Source organism: Crocodylus porosus, unplaced genomic scaffold, assembly GCF_001723895.1.
Source record: "Crocodylus porosus isolate Cpor-Errol unplaced genomic scaffold, CroPor_comp1, whole genome shotgun sequence".
Classification (NCBI taxonomy): domain Eukaryota; kingdom Metazoa; phylum Chordata; order Crocodylia; family Crocodylidae; genus Crocodylus; species Crocodylus porosus.
Window position 1 is genome coordinate 75,658,318 of NW_017728943.1, and position 26,616 is coordinate 75,684,933.

At 43.5% G+C, this 26,616-nt stretch overlaps 1 protein-coding gene across 1 annotated transcript in view; it reads right to left on the reverse strand.

Moving 5' to 3' along the window:
- Positions 1-26,616, reverse strand: part of BRE (brain and reproductive organ-expressed (TNFRSF1A modulator)) — a 288,488-nt gene that overhangs the window by 249,073 nt on the left and 12,799 nt on the right. Inside the window, exon 3 of the mRNA XM_019549599.1 lies at positions 18,298-18,374. Within this exon, the coding sequence (XP_019405144.1) occupies positions 18,298-18,374 (77 nt within the window). The remainder of the gene's footprint in view (positions 1-18,297; positions 18,375-26,616) is intronic.

Genomic DNA, 26,616 nt, shown 5'->3' on the forward strand with positions numbered 1-26,616 from the left:
GTCTCACACTAATTTCTTGAGGCTGGGGTCCGTCCCATCTAAGAGGCTGTCTCTGTAGGGTTGCGATAGGATATCCACCTACCCAGCCACAATCAGTAATTCTATTTAGTAAGTGAATTAGACACAGACACATGTATTAATCATAGCTTGTCAAGCAGAAATCAGGAAGAACTGTAAAACTTACACAGAGACAATCCAGTATGTAGAAAGACTATTATGATTTTAATTCTCACCTGACTTCACCTGTTCTCAGAAGGTATGTGACCCAAAGTACAAGAACAGCGCAAGCATTAGGTAACATAGGCATTCTCTCGATTTCTGAATAGTGTAGATCACAACTTAATACAAAGTCAGTCCTGTATTGGCATGGTCATCCTTCTCAGTTATGACTGCAAGTCACTACTCTTGTTGCACATCACATATCATCCTGGTTGCAATTAAGGAAATTGCTTATGTGGGAAATATTGGGAATGCACATTTGGAGTCTTTTAGTGTAATTTAGCAGCTTTAAAAAGGAGCTGAGCCATTTCTGTGAATGATGAGAAAACATTCAAGCAGACCACAGATAAAATGCTGTGGTGGAGGAATGAAACAATTTTACACATTTTTACAAGAGGAAACACAGACATGCTACTTGATATATCTACATGAAATCAAAGGTGCGACATAAGTAGGACATAATTTATTCTAAACAATCAATGACAAGTTACAGCCCAGAAATAGCAGAAGCTTCACTTAACCCCCATTTGCCAGTGGAGTAGGGGAAAACAGACCCCAAAAAGGAAATGTTAAAAGGTGAATATTAGACTTAAAATTATCTTATTCTGTACCACAACACAAAGAGCTAAATTTTGTTCTCTACTCTGCACAGAAGTACTTTCTGCTATTCAGCTATCCCTACAAATATTCCCAGTAGAATACCCTCCACTTCTTAGCTTCAAAAACTACATATTTGAAGGTTTCCCCTATGGAAACTGTCCACAGAATCATGAAGGGGCATGAAAAAGCAGCAGTGCAAGACACCTCCTCTATAGGGGCTCCTAGTTCCTTCCAGCTCTGCCTAGTTCATGTTCCAAAAAACAGAATCCAAGACCTTTACATGGAACACTGCTCTGTCCTTGGAATCCAAGAGTATCCTCAGCACCTCATTAGCACCCAGTGATTTCTGCATTAAATATTTAATCACATGCTCTCATGTCCTAACAGGATATATTTTTATGATGTTTACAAGAGAGGGAGGAAAAAAGACATGGTTTCAAATGAGACACTCTTAAAATCAACTGCGAGTTTAAAAAACTACTTACACATTTGAGTATTCTAAGAATCAATTAACACTACTACTGTACAACAAAAATACTTCTCAATTAAAGCTCTGATAGATGCAGCAAGAGATCCTGTGCTTGGAGAAGGGGTGGGGTTACAAACAGTGCATTTAATTTGTTTGTTAGTATACTGTGAGGATCACATGGATCAGCCTTGACCCCCTGAATAAGCCAAGTTATACAGGTCTATTGGCCAGATACAGGCATTAAAATTTTACTAATATAAGTGACCAGATACCGGTCTACACCTGTAACAGAACAGAAGTTTGGCATATACAGACTGGTTTAAAAATGGTAGAACCTGGTCTAATATTTGCCCCCCCCCGCAACATCCCAAAGGGCAAATGTGTGTTCTGTTCGCTACACGAAACTAAACTATGCCACTAACAGAAAACTGCACAACTAAGATCAATTCCAGCATGGGCTTTTTGAATGTCTGTACCTAGCCTTTGTGTCTTCATGAAGGCTGTGTAATCAAGACATTTGGAACTATGATAAAATGTGAGTACTGTAGTTGTTAATTTGTCTGGTTAGTGAGATGGTAGAGTTGAGCTGTGTGGCTAAGAACGTAGGTCGGCTGGCTGGTGAACTCCTGAGTACATTAATAGGAATGCCAAGCAGAAGTTCTGGAGTGAGTTTATGGGAGGGAATAATAGATTTCTTACATTTTAGGAATGGCTATACACCAAGCAGCAGATACAGAGAATGATGGAGCATCTGCTGTAATCTACTTTGGGTAAGCTGCATTTCCCTTTTCACTAAAAGTCAGAAGAAAGTTTCGGTGCATTCAGGCATACAGAAGTGAAAGCTTCAAATCCTGTACAGCATCCAAGAAAATGAAAGTTTCTTGAACTACCAGGGTCAGAAATCGAAGCCAGAGCAACAATGTGCAAAGGAAAGCTCTGGTGATAAGGAAAACACGGAAAATAGAAACCAAATAAATGGACAACAATTTTTGACCAAAGAGGAAATAAAAAACAGCCAAGAAACATTCAACCTGGCTTGAAGTTCTCACACTATGGAGGCAACTCCTGAGGAAGGAAAGAAGTTTCTATCTCTGAAGGAAAAAAGCAGAAGATATTTTATGGACATCTACATTTTACAACTATCCTAAGGTGCTATATCCATCAGCAGCAGCTCAATAAGATAAGTTGGCACAGAACTTCGCAATGGACAGGATGTTGTACTCCCTCTCTGAAGCAAACATAAGGAACATAACTTCCAGACTAGACAGAAAAGAGAAAACAAATTGCTATCACTGTAAATTAGAAATTGTGTAGTATAGAAAATGGATATGGGAATCTAAAGGTAAAAACATGCCAACAAAGGAAAATAGGGAGGTTTTAAGTCTATTAAGAAAATTACATTTTAGCAGGTGGTATAAACCTACTACTAGAGAATTGTGGTAAAATTCTTTAAAACTATGCAGAAAATGTAAAAGTGCTCAGCAAAAATTGGGGGAAACAATGGGAAAAAGCTGGATGAAATATTTAAGAGGATGATAGGGTATTTTCCAGCCCATTAGCAATTGCAATGAATAGTTAACATGTACAAGATTTTAAAATCTTTGTCAGCAGATCTAAGTGCACCCAAAACCCCAAAACAGCTGAAGAAGTCCTCACTGACAGGGATTCTGGTAGTCTGTTAAAAGATCCAAAATTCTCTCGATTTAAAAACCACACGCACACAAAATTCTCTGATTAAAAACCCTAAAATCTGTGTTTTTCACAATTAAAATGAAACACCACTACTATATATATCAGTTCAAACACAGAGTTTTATTGATATAGTTACAGCGTTAAAGTCATTTAGAAGCCTACCAGTGCCAGCTGCGCCACCATGGCAAAGTGCTCCCTATCCACCTGGCAGCAGTGGGGAGAGTTGTGCCCCTCTGCTACTGCCAGGTAGGCAGGGTGTGACTCACCTTGGTGGTCACGGTGGTGTGGCTGACGGGCTCCCGCTGGTGGGGGCAGCAGTACCGAGGCTCCCCGTCCTCCCACAATGGGTCCTGCCTGATGGACTGCAAAAGCAGCTCCTGCCTGGTACCAATTGGGCCAGGCTGCAGCCCCATGCCCTGCTGTCCGTGCAGAAATCGGAGGGGGCACATGCCCCCCCATGCCTCACCGATGGGGGTGCCTGGACCATGCCCTGACAGTCCACAAGCTCTGGCCCTCCAACCCCACTGTCCCACAGATTTATCTTTATCCAGCTCCTAGGGCTGCTCCCACCACCCTGCCTAGCTGTATTGCAGGCCTCATGCATGTGCATGTGCACACACATGTGGTACTCCCTACCTCCAATCACGCCCGCCCCCCCACAATTCCCAAGCAGCTCCTTGCAGGCTGGAACTCTGCCAGTCTGCAAGGGGAAACCTGTGTTTTTCCTCTGTAACGGGAAGATCCACATTTTTCGCAGGAAATGGAAAACCTGGATCCCTGGTTATGAAGCTTAATGAATCTGGGAATATCTGGGACACTCTAGAACAGGGGTGGCCAAGCCCCAGCATATATATCACAGGTGGCACAGGCAGCCTCTGTGTGTTGCATGAAGAAGGCTGGAGAGGGAGCAGGGAACATAGTGGCAAGGAAAAGAAAGCAGAGTAGCAGATAAAGCCAGGTAGCAGAAGGCAAAGCATCAGACTGGCAGGGGATGGAAGTGGCACCTAGAGGGTGTGGGGCTTACCTTATAGCACACCTGCCAGAGGCTGGCACCCACTGCTCTAGAAGACCATGTCTACTCAGTAAATTACCAGGCCCGGCGTGCCAACTTCAAGTTCAATATGCTTTTCTACACATACTTCCTCTTCAAACAGCACAGTATAGCTGTATCCTTGGAGTACTGCAAGCAAGCCAGCTAGCATGGATATGGCAGTGTCATTTGCAATGCTATTTAACCTATCCAAAGCCCTGTGCGAACACAGCTATGATGCTTCCAGTTTAGGAACCAGCCCGCAGACAGCAGTGCAGCAGTCTTAAGGGTGCTGCTGTACCTAAATATGGTCAAAAAGTGCTAAAATGGCACTAGTACCTATTTTTCATATGTACCGGGACCCTGAATATGATATGCACCCTATTTTTGCAAGGCCCCAAGAAGAGGGGAAAAAAAAAAAATCTTACAATGGAGTGTGAGACCAGTGATCTGTGATCTCAGGGGCTTGGGGCCACATGCTGAGTCTGGGGGCTTGGGAGCTGGGGCTGGGTGGAGTGGTAGCCAGGGAGTTGTGCTGGGCACTTGGGAGCCAGAAACCATGTGCCAATCCTAGCCCAATTCAGTTTCAATGGTGCTGGGACCATACAGAAGGCCCACCCATGAATGCTGGCTCCAGAGCTATGTACCATGTCTGACACAGCACAAAGCCCCAGAACCAGGACTTGGTCCTTGACTCAGCACAGAGTCTTGCCCAGCACATTTTACATCTTACTGCCTCTTCAGAGGCCGTTTGTGGGCCGTGGCTGCAGGTCAACCCTGCAAGCCAGCCTGATCCGGCATACTGTTGAGGAAGGGTACAGACATTCGGCAGCAGATTGGACGGAACAAGCGATGGCAGTGTTAAGTTGTCACCACTCTTACCCCCACACCATGTACTGCCAAATGCCCATACCTGTGGGGAGCCCTTTTCTTCCATATGAAGTGCACCCCAATTTTCCCCAGCTAGTCTGGGGAGAAAAGATGCAGGTTATATATGAGCAAATATGGTATTCATAAAAAGGAAATAGGATGACCTGGATAACTACTGTTTGGTTAGACCAGTATAAAATTACAGGCAAAATAATGAAAACACCAACATAAAATATTCAAATAAATGGAATACAATAAACGTAAGATAATATAATTATTAAATTACAGTAAATAAGTTTATTCTTTCATGAGATTACAAGTTTGGTTGAGGCAGTTTATTAACTCCTGATTCATTTAACATCTGATTGATTTGATATTATGTAGTGTTTGTTTTTTTTGTTTAATTGAAATGACGTGCAGTACTAGGTTGACGTATGTCATATCTATAAAAACTGACATCTCAACTATTAGTTGTCAGCACAGCATGATCACCAAAACGGTGGGGAGGGGCATTTCAAAGATGATGGCATATTTTTGTCAATGGTTAGAAGAACAAATCCACTAATGATCACATCTGAAGAAACAAAGATTAATGGAATGGTTAAAAAAACAAACAAACAAACAAACCATGATGATAGGGCAATCACACAGAAAGATATGAAACACTTAATAAACTTGGGCCTGTTCAGCCAAAAATTCATCTTAATGAAGCTACATTTAAAGTTATACAGTGAGGAACATGGAATGCAGAATGGGGAGCTATATCATGGAAAGCAGGGACTCTGAAAAAGATCTAAGGATCAAAATGGACTCAAAGTGAGCTCTCAACAAGGGCTAATGATCTTTTGGATGTATGAGAAAGGAAACTACAAGTAGGGGCAGAGTAATCATGCCAATTCTATGTAAAACCAATGCTGAAATACTCAATTCAGTTCTTCCATCCATGTTTTAAAAGTTATATTAAGAAACTTAGAGATCATACAGAAAAGAGCCATAAAAAATTATTCAAGTACTAGAGAATATAGCTTGCAGTGAGACACTCTAGAGCAGGGGTGGGCAATTATTTGGGCCAGAGGGCTGCTTAGGGAGTTTTGGAGAGCTGTCACAGGCTGGATCAGCACCCCCACCCCACCCCAGCTCACCAAAAACTCCCTAAGTGGCTCTGCCCTGAATTCGGCCTGGTGGATGTGATGGAGTCACAGGCAGGCAGGGAGCAGAATCACGGGGCGCTGGCAGTGTGGGGCCAGAGCCTGGGGCAGAGCCATGATCTGCTTCCCACACACCCCTGCCTGCAGAACTGGCACCTGTCAAAGAGGTGTGCAAGGAGCAGATTAGTGCTCTGCCCCAGGCCCTAGCCCCATGCTGTCACTGCCCCGTGATCCCAGTCCCATCTGTAAGGAGACTTTCAATCTGGATCCTAAATTCAATGAGAAAGAAGTGAGGTAGAGTATTTATTTGGATATGCAAGAAGTAGGCAGTAGCTTTCTGAAGACATTGGCCTAGGGGTCAACATAAAGAATGGAGATGTAATAGTCAAAGAAAAAGGAGATGGAGAGAGAGATAATGATTACTGCCAAGATGGAGAAAAGACAACACTGCAGAAAAACAGATACTAGGCATGAAAAAGAAGAGAAGCTGAACACCGAGGATACATACAGTAGAGGCAAATAGAAAGAAGAGATCCACTTATACTAAGGATGTAATGTGTTGTCTAACACTTTTGGCTACAAGGTGGTAAAATGACACTAAATTTATCTGCTCAAGGCAGGCACAGAAGGTGGTTTGAGAAATTTTTATAAAGTGTCAAGACAGTAAAATAAGTAGAAATAAAGAGAATGGATCATTTAGAATGGAATGGGCATAATGAATTAACAGTAATATGAAGGAATAAAATTAAAGAAAACATTAGGTTGATTATTAATAGATGGCTCCTGATTGTGTGATCCACTAGAGCAGGGGTCTCCAAATTTTTTTGATCGTGCACCCCATTAGTAAAAAATTTTTGAGCACGCACCCCCAATATATGTATATTTATATGAATATAAACATAAATAGAAGTTCTAATATTTTCTTTCCATACCCCAATGAATTGTCTTGCGCACCCCCTGGGGTATGCACACCCCACTTTGGAGACCACTGCACTAGAGAGTGGAAAAGTTTTCCCAAGGGAAAAGAAACCTCATCATTCCATCACTTGAAATTGGACTAAGCAAAGCCCTAGAAAATATCCTGCAGGGATAGGCATGATAGGCACAGGCACAGGAACAGGTATAAACTATATATCTAAATAGGCTCAGTTTTGCAGAACCAAAAACAACGAAAAAACAACATCAGATTCCCTCCATAAAGGGACAAGCCATAAGAATAGCTTTCAAAAAATGAAAAATGAAAACAGTACTATAAATTGTATGGTGACAAAAATTCCTAGACTACTTGTTGGTTGGGTAATCCACTAGTTATTTCCATTTCTAGTTTCAGTCACTCAGGTGAATGAGGAGCAGGTAGAGAAGCGAGACAGAAGTTTAAAAACAAAAACCAACAAACAAAAACCCAGCCCCCTAGCTTCCAAACTATGCAAAAATACTCCTTTGGATAAAGGAAGAAAAGTGAAACAATAACAGTAGAACTGAGACCTGTAAACCACTCATATAAAAACAGTGAAAATCAGGCAAAACAAAATGAAAATACTGTAGTTCAAGGGGCCACAGAGAAAACAGTAACATCACAAGGGCACCACATTGTTTAATCGCTATGAAATTCCAGATGACAGCACTCAAGGACAAAGAGAGGCATCAGTGCCTGAAAAAAAAGAAAATGTGAAGAGCACAGAAAAATAATTCTATCAGAATCACAGTAGCCACTAGCAGTAGAAAACTTCTGAGTGAAAAACAAAAAAACATTCAAGACCAAAGTACTCCAGATTTCAGTAACTGTAACCAATTTGTACTCCATTTAACTGAACTAGTAATAGTGAAGAGAAAAGAGTTGGCATAGGGCTGCCATTAGAAACCTTGATCAGACCTATGATAGATATTTAATTATCTGAATCTTTTTGGAAAATATCAGCTTAAAGCCAGATACTGAAATCATCTGATAAATGAAACTGTAGCATGTATGATTTTTCTCAAGACACTAAGACATGATGCACAAAGTAAAATCACACCAAATTTAACAGTACAGATATTAAATGCAATAAAACTTAACATAATTGTTTATTGTACAACAATCAACAGTTACACATAAACATATCAAACTTGAGATTAAAGATATAGTACTGCACTGAATAAAGCTTGGAGAGAGAGAATAGGAAAAAAAGAGAAAGAACACAGGCTTGGCAGAATTAGATTTTTTTTATAATTGCAACAGATAATAACAATGCTTATTTTTAAGTGTTTATTTTTATTATCATCAATTTAAGTTTTCAGGATTGTGCAAAATTTAGAGTGTGGGAAGCAGACAATTTATAGATGACAGTATACTATTATTATAGTGCAGTTTAACCGCCTGCTGCGACAAACGTAACTACTGCAGGACTTGCGCCAGCTGAGCAGCAGTGCTGCTATCAGTCCTGGCTCTGCTTGACCGCAACTCCCTTATCCGCTTTGTCACTTCCTCTTCCTTTGTTCCCAGTCCCCTGGGATTTCTGGGAGTTGCAAACTGTAGCAGAACTAGGTCTCCAAGTGTGGTGGTAACACTGTAGCAGCTGTATAGCTCCTGCTTTGCACTGTTTCCTCCTTCTCCCCTCTGCTCTCTTGCTTGCCACGACTTGCTGTAATAGTTTAAATTTGGGAAAAGGGAGACTGCTCAAGACTCCAGAGTGATTTCTGGCTTGTTGGTCAGTGCACCAGCATACTATGCACCCTAATGGTCAATTATTTGCCCTCCAATCTCCCCTACAGTCATCAACCATGCCTCACAAATGTTTGGCCCTAGTCCAAGATCCAGCTCTTTCAGGCCCCTGTGTTTTTAAGTCACAGCAGGCCCTCGGCTCCAGTCTAGGATACAGCTCTTTCAGGCCTTTGTGCCTTTAAGAGTCCCAGCAAACCATCCCCAGGCCTCTAGATGTTTATGGGGGCTCCTGCCTTCTTGGCCTTCAGCATTGTACCTGGCCTCCAGTCCACATCACTCTCACCTTGGCTTCAGGCCCTGGTCCTGACTTGCTGTTGCTCTGGTGTCACCCCTCTCTGACTCAGGATTTGCCCCTCAAGGGCTCTGGGCTCAGGATTCACCTCTTGCAGGCTGCCTGGCTGTTCCTAGAGTCTAACCCTGTGTGGAGCTCTAGACACCACTGGGACCTCCGTATCACCCCTGCTAGTCCCAAACCAAACCACCAGACTAAACTATAAACAAAAGAACAAGCCCACCGGCTGTAACACAAACTGTTCCACACTGCATCCCAACATACATCTCAGCTTCTTGGCAGTGGAACCCAAATCTGCCTCTACCCTGGTCGTATTCCCCTGCCTTACTTGAAGTACCCCACATCAGCTCAGGAGGGAGCCTGGCAGTTTCTCAGCAGCTTCTCTGCTTAGGAGCTCTTTCCCTTGCAGTCTCCAGGGTCAGGCTCCCTCCCCAGACTCAGCCCTGGGCCTCCCATTAAGCCAGCCCCTGGGAATCATGTGCTTTCCTTGGCCCACTGCAGGTATCCTCAATTAGGTTGCCAAGCTATGCTAACTGCTGCAGTGGTATCCCTCTTCTTCAGGCTGAGCAGTGTCCTCCAGTACTATTCCTGCGCTACCAGCACTGCAATTGGCACTCTACTGTCTCGGCCACTCCACCATCTGGCCTTACTGATGAACCATTTATTTTTCACTGGGTGCCTGCAGCCTGTCAGCCCCTTACAGCCTGGCCTTTCCTGGCTCTTAGTAAGCACTCCCTGCACCTGAGGCTCCCTAAGGCTGTTTGCCGCCTTAAAGTAACAGGGAGCCCCTGGCTCCCTGTTCCACAGTCCAAACTATAGTCAGCATGGTTCTGTACAACTGAACCTCCTATTGTCACATGCTCCACGGGCCATCATTTTTCTTATGTCCCCTTTCTATACATTTTGATTATTAACAATGAAAATATTTTTGGTTGGTCTGTGAGTGAGAGGGGGTGGGAAAAATCAAGGTTTATAAACATTTTCTGATAAAAATTGAATCCTGTCAAGCCTAAATATAGTTTGTCACAGGGGACCAATAGTTACAGGTTAACAAAAGATAGCTGCAGAACAGATAATCGAGGCTTCAGCTAACCAAGATGTACGACAGTCATTTTCACAATGCTATCACTCCTCATTTTCAAGGCTTCTAATATCAGTGAAGAAACTGACAAGCTCCTATTAATTTCAACCTTTTAATACTAACTCTAAGAGTTACTACTAGAAGCCTTCAAAATGACAGAAGCTGGTCAGCTTTGTGGCTTCTAGTGTACTGCTAGTGCTGTAAGATCAGCCAAAAGCAGCCCCCTGCAAGTCCCAATCTGCCAAGTCTGCTTGGTAAAAGCATGAGGGAGGTCATTCTCTGCAGTTTTTCTTTAGCTCTCAAACCCCCCACACTCAAGGCCTGCCAGACCCTGAGCACAGATATCTTTCAGAAGTGCTGCAGGACCATCCTATTCAGGAGGGCATAAGCTAGGCTGTGAAATTGTTTAGACAGGTTCCATTTTGCTGATATTTTAGTTGCCTTATAAAGTTGCTTTGTTCTCTTGTTCATTCTCTTGTTTTATAAGTTATTCTCTTCTTTTATTGTAAGCCACCCTGAGTCTTTGTTGGAAAGGGTAGCATATAAATCCAATATTTACATAAATAACCAAATGACATAGTTAAGGCTAACGCTTGCAGCTGAAACAAGGATTTGCTCTGTTATTCTTGCACCTAATAATCTTAACAGAACAGAATCATGAAAAAGTTATATGGTTCTGCTGGCATAGTTACGTCAGCTAGAGAAGTGAAAAGTAGAGGTACACCAATATACTGGTCACGTATTGGATCAGCACTGGTAACAGGAAAATTAACATTATTGGCCATCAGCTTTTTTAGCCAGGGTAGATAATATACCACTAATAAATGCCATGTGCATGCATGCAGCTACAGCATACACGCGGACAGGAGTGCAGCACGGCAGCTTGGAGAGCAACCTCCGGCTGGTAAGTCAGTGGAAAAGGCAGGGGTGAGGAAAGGGATGTGGAGGGGCAAAGGCAGGCACTGCCCAGCCGGGGAAGAATGCAGGATGGATCTGAGGGTGGCGGCTCCTCACCGCTGCGTGCAACCCTGAGGGAGGCATGGGGGACATGTGCCCCCAGATTTGTGTGCAGGCTGAGGGCAGGCTGCCTGCTGAAGGCTTAGGGCCTGGAGCTGCACCAGCCTCTTCCTTGTGCGAGGCTGGACCTGGGCTATGTTCGGGGTGGGTGGGGGTAGGGCAGGTGGCAGCAGCTCTAGGAGGGGTGCCTACAGGGTGGGCTACAGCCACCTGAAAAAGTTCCCTGTAGCCACCCCCGCCTGACCCAAATGCAGACTTGGCCCACCCCCTTGCCAGGAAGAGGCCTGCGCAGCCCCAAGCCTGCAGCGGGCAACTCATCCTCATGCTATACACAAATACAGGGGGCACATGCCCCCCCATGCCTCCCCTAGGGATGCATGCAGTGGCAAGGAGCTGTCCACCCTCCCATCCTCAGACAAGCCACCCGCCTGTGTTATGCCATATTTACTTGAATACAAGATGAATACCCAATAATTAGATTCCATATGAAAAATTTATAAACAGAATCTAATTATTAAAAGGTTGGCCTGAAATTATCCTCCTCCCACCACTACGGCAGGGAAAATAAATTGGGGGGGGGGCGGGGAATAGCACCCTTGCCCTCTGCCCCCATCTTCTTCCTCTTGAAGACCCTTTCCCCTGCTCTCCTTACTGTCAGTCCCTGTTCTCCCTGAGCACATGAAAGTAAGGAGCAAATATGAAAGCAGTGACCTTGCAATAAACATATGCAAGTTACTACAGGTATCCACAGACTTATTTAATCCAGAATTGATGCATTTGACCTCTTTTTTCAAACTGCTGCACCTTTTAGCTTATGGGATTTATTGTAATATTTCTGTTTTAAAGTGTATTCATGTTTGTATAATGTTGGGTGCTTCAGTTTACCTGTAACGCTAGTACATGGGAAAGAAGAGTTAGACTCCTTGTTAAGTTCCTGTTATTAAAGAGCTGTTTACGTGTAGGAGAAGACAAGATGGACCTCCAGCAGCAACAAAAGCTTGCATAGCTCTGCTGGCATATTGGCATAGAGGGGATTCCTGGTGACACTGAAAAGGCTCTCAGGAAGCTGAAGAAAATGAGCATTACAATGAACAGGGGAGGGCGAACAAGAAGAGTGTCTGGCTATTGAAGTCAGCCTTAAATGAGAAACTAGCTGAGCAGCTTTGGGGCTTCTGGCTGGGCAGACTGAAGAGAATACCCCGCTTTGGACGGTAAACTGTCTTATTACTCTGTGGCCTTTGAATATGGGGTGCACTTGTTCTCCCCAACAAGAGACAAAGTCCTTTTCTCAGGAGCTAAATTGAAAGTTAGCTCCTTGAGTCAGGGCTACAGGCACCAGGGAGGGTCAGGGACTACTTAAAGGCCAGGGTCTCAGACTGAGAAAGAGCCAGAGCTTCTCCCCACCCTAAAAGCCACATGTAGGTTAGATTCAGGGGCACTTTCAGAGGCCAGAAAAGCCCACAGTGGTTCCAAGCAAGCCACCCCTTGGGGAAAACTCTGCGACAATTAACCAGACCCAGCTGCGACAAATTGTATGGAGTTCAATGGGACTGCATGGAACACTGACAGAACGAAGGTCTGAGGTGACTCTGATAAAGTTTTAATTCATTTCCATGAAGTGGTTAAGCCTGATGCGCAAATCATCAACATATATACTCTTTTTTATGATCATTAAAGCACAGAAGATGACAACCTGTGTATCTCTTTTTAAAACCAGTATTTGCAATTTTTTAAGCCATTAGGAAAACACTCATATGGCATGAGCAAAGTTATTTAACTTTATACCTCTGTATAACGTAAAGTTTTCTCCAGTGTAAAAACCTCTCTTAAATGAAATATGAAAAAAACAACTTGGTGGTCCCCAAGTTCTAATTGCATCTGGTATCAAAGTTCTGGGTGATGACAGAGCATAAGTACTAAAAGCAAAAATGAACCGAATGTGAAGTCTGAAGAACAGAATAAATCCCCACTTGGAACTCAGGAAAAAAATAAAATAAAATTATACTTTAATCATAGGACAGGCCCTTCTGAATTGCCAGGTGGTGAATGTTACTGAAGCTAAGAAAACAATGGCTTTAAGTTACTGGCTGTCATCTATCTACTGAACATGTTACAAGTATATTTTTCCCCTTTTTTGAGAACAATAGTGAACTTCCGGATGCTAAGGAAAACAAGACTGACTGTACAGCTACACTTCCCTAAAGAAGTAGACCAACAGCATTCAGGACGTTGGAACAAAGTACCAGAGTATTTGCAGAGTGGCAGCAGTTATGACTGATGACCTGCAAAAACCTGATCTGTTGTAAAGAGGATGTAGCACAAACCACAGAGGAACTAGACATTCTAGTCTATACTTTGCACTGTACATTAAAGACCACACAGTAGAGATCCTGGACATTTTAGGCAACCTTTTTTCTATTGCCACATTTTGCAGCCTTCCTTCGCAGAATTATTCTGTTCTCAAAAGATAACAAATATATCTGGTAACAGGTTGCATGGAGTTTTTACAGATTTTTGCTTGCCTACAGTTGGGGCCTTCCCCCATTATGGTCACAAACTCAGTTATAAAATACTATGTTATAGAACATTTCTTATGCCTCCTGGCATGAGTCTTTATTCTTACAGCAATAATACCATTTTATAATTTGAATGATTCATGTATGTTTCAGATGTGTAACATCAGGAATACTAGTTCAATAACTAATAATGTTAAATTACGTGCCTCTGAAAAAAATATAATTTTTCCTCACTTTCTGTTTTCAAGTTGAATTAAGGTTAAAAACACAATTGTGCTTGGGTCAGTAGTTGTTGGGTATCTTCCCACTTTTGTTGGTTGTTTTTAAAAGCATGAAAACCAGGAACATAAGGGGAAGGCAGAAACGTTGATCTGCAGGTATTTCTATACTGGATAGCAAACTTCAAGCTATATTTTACAATGGGGTGGGCAAAATACAGCCTAAAGGCCGGATTCAACTCACCAACTGACTGGATCCAGCCCATGGCTGCCCCTGTGGCACTAAGCATGAGCCCAAGCTCCACTTGGGGCAGCCAGCGCTACACACCTGCCCATGCCTGCCAGCCCTGGCCACCATGCAGAGCTTCCAGCAGGGCTGCTCCTAATGCGACTGGAGATGCCCGGCTGCTGCTTGGCTCCCTTCACCCCCAGTGGCGGCTTCTCCTCTTGCTCCTGCTCTTGCTGCAACATTCTAGGCAGGGGAGAAGCTGCAGCCAGGCAGCTCCTGCCCCAGCACACGGGGCTCCAGCTCCAGGTTGCCTTCTCCTCCCACCCAGCGCAAGGACCAGTCACTTGCGGGCGGCCAAGTGGGTAGAAGGCAGCTGAACCCAGAGCCCTGCACACTGGGGCAGCAGTCACCCAGCTGAAGCTGCCTCCCCACCCAGAGCAGAACAGCAGAGATGGGAGCAGGAGGAGGAGCCACTGGAGAAAGAGGGAGCTGAGCAGCACCTGGGCAGCTGCAGCCACATCAGTAAGCTGTTAACGCTGGCTGGGGCTGGGTGGGCAGGCATGGGTGGGAGCATGGTGCGGGCTGCGCCAGGTGGGAGCAGACAGGGATTGGCCCCATGTGGAACACTGCTGGGGGCAGCTGCAGACCACACCACCTGGGTGATCTCTGCTGCACGTGCTTTCTACCCCAACCCCCAGTTAGTTCCCAGGTGCCCCTTCCCTCCCCACCATCCCTCCCAACACACATGCATACAAGGCAGAGGCCTGCAAGTAGTGGATCATACCTCTGCTCTGGGCCCCGATCCTGCATGTCCCTGCCTGCAAAATGGGGGCTATGCCCTTGCCTCATGCTCATTGCTCCGTGACCCCAGCCTCACCCACACATCCTGCTCCCTGCTTGCCCGTAGTCCGATCCCACATAGGGAGTTTTGGCGAGTTATTCTGCAAGGAGGGAGGAAGCAGTGCCGACCCGGCCCATGACAGCTCATCAACATGCCCCATGTGGCCCACTGGCTCAACTAATTGCCCACCCCTGCTCTAGAAAGATAAGTAGGAGGAGTGGATCTAGGCACACTCTTAAACCTTGGCTTACTAACTTCATTTATCACTATGTACTTTGAATACCCCACTTTGCACATGCTTTGTTTGTTTATTAAGTTTCCTTTATAAATCAAGAACAACTTTGGCCTCTCAACATTTAAAGAACAATCAAGCTTTTTTCTCCCTTAATGTGTTTATTTGAAAACAGGACTCTTCAATCCTCATAATGTAATGTAATACAATACACTATGGAGATTGTTTTCACCATCTCTGTGGAAATATACTCTCTCGGTCCTGCTGTCACACTTCAAAGCTCCTTCAGTGCAACTTGATGTGGCTAAAATAGGTCTTCAGCATTGGTGTATGGCACTTAGTGTATGGAAATAGATTGATCAAGACCTCAAATGGGTTGAATTTACCACCCTGGATACTGAAGACTTCTTTTATTTAACTTTAGTTGGAAATGGACATTTCTCTAGACATAGAGGTCAGTTTTTACAAAAGTAAGCAATGCTACCTGGCAGAGTTGTCACCTGTACATACTATGGAAAAAGTACCATCACATACTGATGGAGTTAGAAAATATGAGTATTTCCACACCATGGATCTATCACCTTTTTACATGCTTGGGATATCTCTGGAATTCTATTTTTCCCTCTCTACAAAGACCTATGAACATTTTTATGACAACTCCAGAGGACAGCAGATTAAATACACACTTCAGAGCTCAACAGTAATGGTAAAACCTAGCTGAACTATAATCATAACAAAGAAAAAATTAAAAGATTTCAGGGAGTAGTCCTGGAAAGGCAGATTTTCTGCATATGAAAACTGACAATTAAAATATTTCCAGTAATACAAAATCTTAGTTGTGGTGTTTGCTATTACTAAAAGTAGTGGTGCACCAATAAAGATTTTCTTGGCTGATACTGATGGCGGATTATTAACCAGCCATATCAGCCAATACTGATCTGATAATTGATTTACAGAAATGCAGCCAGGCAGCATGGAGAGCAGCGCCTTGCTGATAAGTCTGTGAAGGGAAGGCGTGTGAGGCCCCCACAGTAAGGAAGGGAGTAGGGCAGGAACTAGGACTGGAGGTGCTGCCCAGCCCTGGCAGTAAATGGGACCCAGGGCGAGGAGCAGGACAGAGCCATGGGTGGGCTCATCAAGGGGATCAGCAACCCAGTGCTTACAAATGGCAGTGGGGGTGCTTGAATTAAAGCTTGTCAAAAGAGCTTTAGTTCAAGCACCTCCACCATTTTTAAGCATGAGGGTGCTTTTAACCAGAGCAAAGCCAAGTGGGGCAAGGGCAGATGCAGACTGCTTGCTGTGGGTTCAGGGCTCTCTGCCCTGCAGCCTTTGCCCCGGGGACTCCACATAGGCTGTGCATTCCCTGCCCACCTTGCAGCAGGAGGCACAACTCGCTAGCGGGTGGACAGCAGATGTGAAGCCAACACAGAGACCCCGAGGCAAAAGCAGGAGAGCCCAGAGCCTACAGCAAGCAGCCCATATTTGCCCTGAACACAAAATTGGGGGGCGGGGGGGGGGGCCAGGGGGGAACATGCCCCCCCATAACTCTCCTGGGGAGTGCATGCAATAGCAGGGGGGTTGTCCCCAGTCCCCACTCCCACCCCGTGCCTCCTGGATGAGCCACCCACAGCTATGTCCTGCTCCCTGCCCCGGGTCCCATTCACCACCCTGGCTGGGCAGCACTCCTAGCTTAACTCCCTCCCTCACTATAGAGGCCTTGACCTGTCCCCCAACACCCTTTCTCTCCCCCATACCCTTTTGCCTCCACAGACTTACCTGCAGAGCACTGCTCTCCACCCTGCCAGCTGCATTCCTGGTCACGTGCATGCATGCAGAGCCCAGGGGCCATATTATATTTATCGGTGACATTATTGGCTACACTTGCCAAAATGCCAATAATATTGGATTGGCACTGATAAAAGAAAAATTAACATGGCACCGATATATCAGCACACCTCTACCTAAAAGGTATATGGCTTTGAATGCACCATATAACCAGAGACAATGTTTTAATGTACATTGAAGTACAATGAAGTTCTTAGCATTATTTAAACTTTCTCTCGCACAAATACACACTAACTGGTGCTACTACCAGAGTAATAAATTTTTTAAAGGCAAAAACTAACATGTTATCTACACAAGATATGTATTATTTTTCTGCCTTCTGACTACCACCTGAGGTTACTGACCTCTAATTACCAACTGAAAATATAATTGGGTATCACGAGTGTCAGACAAGCGAAACTTGTCATAAATAAAAGCAAAAATGTGAAATGGGCAGAGACAGACAGTACAGAAATGATACATAGTTAAATTTTAAGGACTGATGTTCCACCTCCTTTCATCAGTACATGGAAATGCATGAGAAAGCTGTATTCCCAAACCAGATAAATTTATGGAAGCAAAGTCACCACCATGAAGAGACAAAGCGGATTTTTATAAGCATTTTATAGCAAAGACAGAACAGCAAGCTATTATTGCTTTAAATACTGCTCCTCCCAAGCTCTTATAATCTTCTTGTGCAATTGAATAGCAGCTCAAAAGCAGCTCAGAAGGTGAGAAAAATTATTTCTTGCCTTCTAAAAACATGAAAGGAAACACTTTTGAATCAAATCCTCAGAACTGAAAACAATTTTAACAGTGGGCAAACATACCAGCATCTGTAGGACACAGCTTATAGAAAGGAAGATTTAAAATCATAATACTAAATGACCTTTGCAACTAGCAAAATAGTAAAACTAAATTGCTGTTTCACTTAGCCTAATGAGCTGCCTGTTAGATTCCCCTACTACATCACAGAAATATTAACTTTTTATTTGTTGAAACATAATTAAAAAAAGAAGCCATCTTGCTAGAAGAGAAAAGTATTGTCAATACAAAGCAACTGCAATCTGTGTGTGCCTTCTGGGATTTAGGGTTTATGTTTTCAACATTTTCTCTGCATCCATGAAGGCTAGAAATTGGAGATGCTCACATATTCCAATTACTCCAAAGGCTGAACCTTAAGATGACACCAATCATCATGAGACTTGCAATTAAACAAAGTTGAAAACACTGGGAAATGTGAAGCCAACCATTGTAGGTGATGAAAAAGGGGTGAGATGGAAATGGAGAAAAGGTGATATTAATCCATTTAACTTACATTTGAGTGTTTCTCCAGCATATGGAATATGCAGCTTAAACCGATCACAGCTGGGTCCTGGGGTCAAGGATGTACAGCTAAAAATCAAAACAAGAGAAGGATTTTCTAAACAGAAATAAAAGCAGACAGTTACACTGTTGGATAACATACAAATGGCTGATGTAGTAAAGAATTAATGAGAAGACTGAAGGCATTCAGCTTCTCACACTTCTGGAAAACAAAAATTTAAAAAGGGGATGGAGAAACTAGCCTAAATCTTGGAGGTACCTGCCATTCATGGGTTCTCACAACTATTTGAAACATCAAGGTCTGTCCCAATAATCAGCAGCTTGTCCCCAACTCTGAGTCAAAAACTTCTGCCAACAACATCTCCCTGATCTGAAACACTTCACAGCAATATCTTTTAATTAAACAACCAAACCCACCAAGCTTGCTAACTCACATAGTACAGAAACAGCTGATTCTTCCTGACTGGCTCCATGGTACAGATGCCTTGTACTCCTTGCCCTCATCATTCAGGAAACCAAAATGAGCTCTGAATCTAAATAAAGTAATTTACAAACATTTTAAAATCATTTTACAGGTGAGGAAAGGGGAGACAAAAGAAATAACAGGAAAGGTAAACTAATGTCTGATAGCTCACACATCAGATCAGCAGCTGAACCTAGAACTCAAGGTACTGCCATGGGACAAAGATAATCCTTCCACTGGACCACAAATAAACAGAAAGTTTCAAAGTAGGATAGAGAGCACAGAGATGGCTGATCCTATACCACAAGAAATACTGTGTAAGTGCCAAATTACACCAGTCTTTCAACAGAAGCAAATAGTGTCTAGTAACTGCCCCACTGACACATTAATAATGATACATATACCCATTTCTCCTTAAAGACCCACTACTTCCCCCTAAACCCTTCTCCATTTTTACTCAGTTTCAAAATTAGTTCAATGGCATACAGTGGCTTCAGATTCACTTTTGTTTTGCATGTTACATTTGTTATCTAACCTTACTTGCACCCACAGGTAGCTCCTGATCTGATACTGTTTCACTTAGAGGAGTTAAATCAACAGATTTGTCATCGCTGCTTATGATAAGAGTAGAATCAGGCTCTGGGGTGGGGCGTACGGGCTGCATTTCAGTGTAGGTGAAGACAAATAATATCACATTTGTTTGAAGTTCTTTTTTTTGTTTTGCTTTTGGGTTTTGTCTTTTAATACATACTTTACTTGAAACAGATAAGCATACCAAGACAAAAAATGAACTCTCAGTTTCATTATGTATATGCAGCAGAGGTGCACTGATAATATAGGTCCATGTTAGATCGGCACCAATAAAAGGAAAATTGACATTACCAGCCATTTTTGACCAGTGTAGCCAATAATGTCACTGATAAATTCCACGTTCACACGTGCAGCCACAGGATGCATGTAGCCAGGGATGCAGTCCACCACCTTGGAGACCAGCATTCAGCCAGTAAGTTTGTGGGTGAGGAAGGTGTGTGTGTGTGGGGTGGGGTGGGAATAGGATCAAGGTCCCCACAGTGAGGGAAGAAGTAGGGCTGGGGCAGGGGCAGGTGCTGCCCAGCCAGGGTGCGGCTTGGAGTGGAGCCGCGGGTTGCTCGTCCGGGGGCGGCTCCCTGCCGCTGAACACATCCCTGCGGGAGGCATGCGTCCCTGGATTTGTGCGTGAGACAAGGGTGGGCTGCCCGCTACAGGCCTGGGGCCAGGGGCTGCACTGACCTTTTCCCAGCAGGGGGCTGAGCCAGGGCTGCACTTGGGGAATGCAGGGGTGGGGCAGGTAGCAACAGAGCTGGGAGGGGGCTACAGACACCCCAAAATTCACCATAGGCCCCTCTCAGCACTGCCACCACCTGCCCTGGCCTCCCCCCCCCACCTGGAAAAGGCTAACAGCCCCTGGCCCTGAGCCCACCCTTGGCCCACGCTCAAATCTGGGAGTACATGCCACCCATGCCTGCCCTGGGGGCAAGTGCAGCAGCGGAGAGCTGCCCTCCCACATGAGCCACCTCTGTACTGTGCCCCACCCTAACCTAAGTGGGCAGTGCCTGCCACTGCCCCAGCCCCATTCGCTCCCTCACTATGGGCACCACTATCTGCCCCCCCCAGACCCCTTTCCCCCCCGACAGACTTAGCATCCAGGCACTGGCCTCCAAGCTCCAAGGCTGCATATCCGTTGTCAGATCGATATTAGCTGATAGGGTTCGTTAACTGGCCATCGGTACTGGCCAGAAAAATCTTTATTGGTGCACCCCTAATACGCAGTTGTAAATGCAACGTAACAGCAGCTCTGCTCTGTTCTGATCATTACAGTTTTACCCTCTATTTCCAAATCTTTATAATGATACCCATCACCACATTATTTCTGTACACCTTCCAGAACTAAGCCTATTTTTTTTCCTCTCGCCTAGAAGCTTCCAAAGTAACTCATCAATAGGTTCATACACAATATCAATTTATTGTGAAATACCACAGTTCATAAGGTTCATCACCTCTTCAGGTAAAATTAAAGTAACATATTTTGGTATCTTTTAACATGCACAAAAACTTATGCTTTTGCAAATACAATCTTGTCTTCTGTTGCACTACTCTATTTGGAAATACTTAAGAAAAGTATAATACTTTATCATTAGATCAGGCTTTTATTTTAATGTAAAGTCCCTAAAAGCAACACTCAGTATTTTTCCTAGGTTATTACATTCCACTTGGGATGTTTTTAAATTTTACTGGTCTTGAAGTGATGGAAAGTGACAGCATTTACAGTCATTTCTTGCCAAATTACCCTCTTTGACGAGTCTGCACAAGAGATTTCATAAACTACAATTGGCTGAAGTAACCAAGCAAAAATTCTATGGAGGTCCATCTGGAAGGAGGGAATTACTTTTCACTAAAAGTAAGGGGAGGGGGCATAAGACAATTCAGAATTTTGATACAAAAAGTCTAATGGAAAAACTAAACTTTTAAATCATTTTCATAACAGGACAAGTGCTTACATGCTTTTGAAGTTGACATTAAAGGATTGTATATATGGAAATAATCTGGCACATGAGCTTCCACCATGAAGTTTAAGAGGAACAAATAAACTGTAAAACTGAACATGCATGTGGCTCATTCAGCACACTAATGCAAGTGAGTAGAGGCATAACGCACCCTCTCCCACTGTCCTGAACTACTGTGGCATACCAGTGATGCCAGCACTTAGCTACATGCATACAGGCAGGACAAGACATAGTTAGGTTCTGATCCCATAGGATCTGATACTCTATACAGTAGGGATGTGAAAGGTTAAATGTTTAAATAAGAAGTGTAGGAGGGAGGAGGAACAAGAAGGGGAGGGAGAGAGCCAAGGTAAGGAGGGATTAGTACCCATAGCTAGTCTGCTCCATCCCTCCCCATGTGTCAAGCAGCTACAGCAGGCTGGAAAAGCCCGTTACCTGCACTGCTGCTCACAGCTTTACATGGGCTGTGTTGTCTGGTAGGGCTTGCCACCACCTCATCTCCCTACCCCCCGTCGGCCCCAAGGAGCGGTTGGTTCCCAGAAGCAACTGTGTCCAAACAGGTCTGTGCATGGTCCTCAGCTCCCTGCTCTGCTCTAGGCCGGTGGCAGGATAGGTGCCAGCCTGAGGCTCTGCACCCCACCACCCTCAGGCCAGGACTAAGTATGTGTTATCAGTTAATGGTTTCGCCACTAGAGGAGGTTAATGGATTTTTTTTTTTTTAAATGAATGATATTTATATCCCTACTATCCAGTGGCATAACTACAACCATCTTGGGCAGTATATGCCATGTTGTCTGTAGACCTGTCTCAGTATATTCCTTCAACAGAACAGCAAGAAAATAGATTGAGGCCCTTGGACTTTCTTCCAGGCTGCACTTGGGGCATACAAGTGTCTCTAACATACACCATATCTTACTTTGGACAGACAAACTGATGATATAACCCTTAATTATACAGGCATATTGTATATAAAATTTTACATTTATAATATATTCAAATTTAGATTTATAACAATATGATAAATTATATGATATAAATTTAGTTTTTACAGAATCTGCTGTTAAATTATAATGGTATATGACTCTGCCAAATGGGTGGAGAAGGGCAAGGTCACTGGGAAATGCCCATGCATTTGGCTTTGAGCCACAACCAAGCCTTGAAAATTGCATTGTCTCACTGCAATTTAAGTAGACCCCTAGTTATCAGACATCATATTGGAGGTGCCAGGCTAAAGGAGGTTCCCATATTGGAAAAAACAACATAATAAGTCCTCTTAAAAATATTTAGTGAAAGATAAAACGCTGCTAGATTTAGGACAGAGATCTTTAAGAACACAAGAGTTACAACAACACCCCAACTTTACATCAAGGACAAGGTAAATTTAAGAAAATGAGGAATTGTCCTCTCTACTGGAGCTAGACCATGCCTTGCTGAGCAAAAAAGAAATGTCTGCATCTAGCTGCTGTTGCCACAGAGCTCAATGAAAAAGATAATAATAATGATACTTAACCTGAAAGATACTAATTTAGCTTAGTAGGATTTGTTGAGTTAGTGATAAAGATACCAGAATCTCTCTCTCCCTCTCCTCCTCCACACATCTATACACACACACACACACTTAAAAATGAAGCAAAACCTGTATATCTACCATACTTACACAAAATACCCTGCTCTCCATTTTTTGCACCTCATTAATGTTCCTTACATTGTTCCTCAGCATCTTGCCTATTAACAGCAGCCTTGCAAATTCAGTTAGGCTGTTTCTAAACAAAAAATGCCCATGAATTTAAATTAAAGCAGCAAGGGAAGGAGGGACTAGTACCCGTAGCTAGTCTGCTCCATCCCTCCCAGCATGTCAGCAGCTGCAGCAGGCTGGAAAAGCCCCTCACCTGCGCTGCTGCCCACAGCTTCATATGGTCTGTGCTGTCTGGCAGGGTTTGCCACCACCTCATCTCCCTGGCCCCCATCAAAGGCCCCAAGCCCAAGGAGAAGCAACTGTGTTCGAGCATGTTTGTGCGTGGTCCCGGCTTCCTGCTCTTCTCCAGGCAGGTGGCTAAAATGCGTCTCTTCACAACAATTCACAAATAAAAACAACAAATTAAGGCAACATTCATATCCATCCTGATACAACACTCCAAGTGTTAACCCAGTGCTTTCACAACACTTAAAACATAAGAAAACACTGATGTCTCTCCACACAGATTCACTTTCAGTTAAGAGACACATAATTTTCAACATGGACATGAAAAAGCTACATATCATATCGCAAAGGACAAGCATAACAATACATTAACAAGTGAAATTTTACAAACTCTGTAGGACAGGGACCATTTTTTTCCTCTGCATGTGTACAGCACCCAGCACAGTGGGCTCTCAACCCTCGACTGAAGCCCCTAAATACTGCAACAATCCAAATAAAACAAACAAACAAAAAATGAAGTGTACATTAAATAACTATTTAGTAACTGAGACTGTCAAAATCAGATGAACTAAATCATAAATATGTTGAAGCATGTATTTTGATAAATCAGCTGAAATAATTATTATTTTATTTTCTTGTTTTGGTATATAGCATGTAAAGATGAAATGTTTATAGTTATAAGACTGCTTAATAATTTAGCAATAAATTAGCATGTAGCCCTGAGAGAGCATAGTTGGACTAGATGATCTACTCAGGTCCCTTCCGACCCTAGAAACTATGAAGACTGTGTTGCTCTTTAAATGTCCATTCTTTCATGGGTACACTGAACATAATACTATTGTTGAACTGAAAGCATGCATGTGAAAGAGAGCAGTAGCATTTTTGTCCAAGCCAGAACTGGGACACTACATTGTTCACATTTTAAAAGATTCTTCTCTTTTGAAAATGCAACCAGCTTGAGCGATTTGTCTAGTGCTTAGAAATGGAAATTCAGCCTGAAGTGGTAAGAGAAGAAACTTTATAACTGTGGTGTAATGGGTCACTGGCAATCCCTCACAATTGAGGATGACTACCTTATTTGTGGGTCCAAAGATGGCTGACAAGGCCAATCCAGGATCAACAGACTCTGCTGCAACTTGGGCATGAGTTTCTGTGCAGGGTGGGTGGCTCTGGATCCTTGATTCAGTCCATGACATACTGTTTCTACCACCCCCACTTTTCCATCCCCTGTTGTCATTCTGAGGTTTCAAAGTACTGAGATCCATGCAGGTGGTCCTGGGGAATATTCTCCCATGAATTGATGTTAATGCTGCATTTTTTCAAGTTGGCCTCAAGGACGTCCTTGAAGAGCTTTCTCTGCCCTCTTCTTGAGTATTTGCTTTCACTGAGCTTGGAGAATAAAACTTGCGTTGGGAGTCTGGAGGTGGACATCTGGATGACATCGCCAGGCCTGCAAAATTGCTGTCAGATGATCACGGCTTTGATGTTCACAGTATTTGATTGCAAAAGGATGCTAATGTTGGTGTGTCCGTCTTCCTACTGCATTCAAAGGATCTTCCACAGGCAGTGGACGATACTTCTCCAGTGACCTGAAGTGTCTCTTGTATGTTGTCCACATCTCAGCTCTGTACAGGAAGGTGATCACAACTTCTTGATAAACCCTGAGCTTGGTTTCGGATCTGATGTCACAATCTTCCAACACTGACAATTGCCTGAAAGTCTGCTTCTGAGTGAGCTACACTACAGCATCATTGGCATACTGGAGCTCGGTGACTGAGGTCAAGGTGATTTTGGTTTTGGCTCAGTGTCACCTAAGATGAAATAGCTTACCATCCATTTGGTAGTTAGGTCCACTCTGACAGGAAGCTTGTTGGTCATCAGATGTAGCTTCCCAGTAAGAAATATGAAGAAGAGTGTTGGAGCTATAATGAAACCTTGCTTAACTCCCATCTTAACCTCAAAGGGATTTGTGAGAGATCCGTTACTGAGAACCACTGCTCTCATACTGTCATGGAGCAGGCAAAAGATCACTGCAAAAACCCTCCTGAACCATCTCCTTCCACTTGCTGAAGAGCTCCTCTGGGAATCTCAGTGTAGATTTATGACACTAAGAGACACAACTGAATGATCTTCACTCCTCGTCAGCTACAGGAAAAATGCTGGGAACAACATAAACCTCTCTACATGAGCTTGTTTGACCTCATGAAAGCCTTCAACTGAGTCAACCAAGAAGCACTGTGAAGGATCCTTCTGAAGTATGGATGCCCACAAAATAAATGGCTAGAGCAGGGGTGGGCAATTATTTCAGGAGGAGGGCCGCTTACTGAGTTTTGGCAAGCCATCAAGGGCCGCATGACAGGTAGTCGGGGCAGCTAAATATTAAATTTTCTAAATTTTTTAGGGGCCCTGCGGGCCAGATAGAATAACCTGGTGAGCCATGTGGCCCACATTTTGCCCACCCCTGGGCTAGAGACTGGTAGTGCTTAAAATTCACTCCCATTTTGGATGCAAAAAATTAACTCACATCATGACATACAACTACTCTGAAGACAACAGTGACTGTAGTGTAGTGTATTGTGGCTGTCTAGCTTTAAACAAACTAGCTTGGAAACCAGTAGCACTAGAAGCACAAATCTTAGCACAAGTTGAAAAAAAAAATGTTGATTTATCTGTGCTCCATGCTGCCACAACTAAACTGTTACTTGTACCTGAGCTGCCTGGTTTAGAGCTAACTTGGGTATCTCTACATTGTACTGCAGTCACCCTTACAGTATTGCAGTATAGGTACAACATTATTTATTTTGATCCTATAATTACATAATGTTGGTACAATACAAGCCACTCAAGACAACTGTGGGTAAGGTGGGCAGCTACTTAATTAAAGCATTTGGGAAACTCATTGATCTAATTGTTAAAGGCACCGTTTACGTCAATTTAAGAACGTATGCTAATTTATGCAGTAACACACTGCTCTCAGTTTTTCCCTGATGCGCTTATACCAGGGGTGGGCAATTATTTCAGCTGGATGGCCACTTAATGTGTTTTGGTGAGCTGTTGAGGGCTCCAAAGGTAGTTCCACCCCTTGACAAGTACCCTACCCCTTGGTCGCCATCTTGGGACCAGAAGTCCACCCCAACCTTTGACACCAAAAGTCCCTCCCTTTGTCCCAGAAGTACTCCTTTCTGAGAGGATGAATGCCACCTTCAAACCAAAAAAAAAATCATAGTTAAAAAATAAATAAATAAAAATCAAACTTCTACTATAGCTTATTTTAATTTTTTTTAAAAAATATTTTTGGTCCAATTGATTTCATAATAATTCAAAATAGCACCCCCTGGCTTGAGGCTGGGGTGGGGCAGGCTAGGCTCGGGACAAAGCCATGGC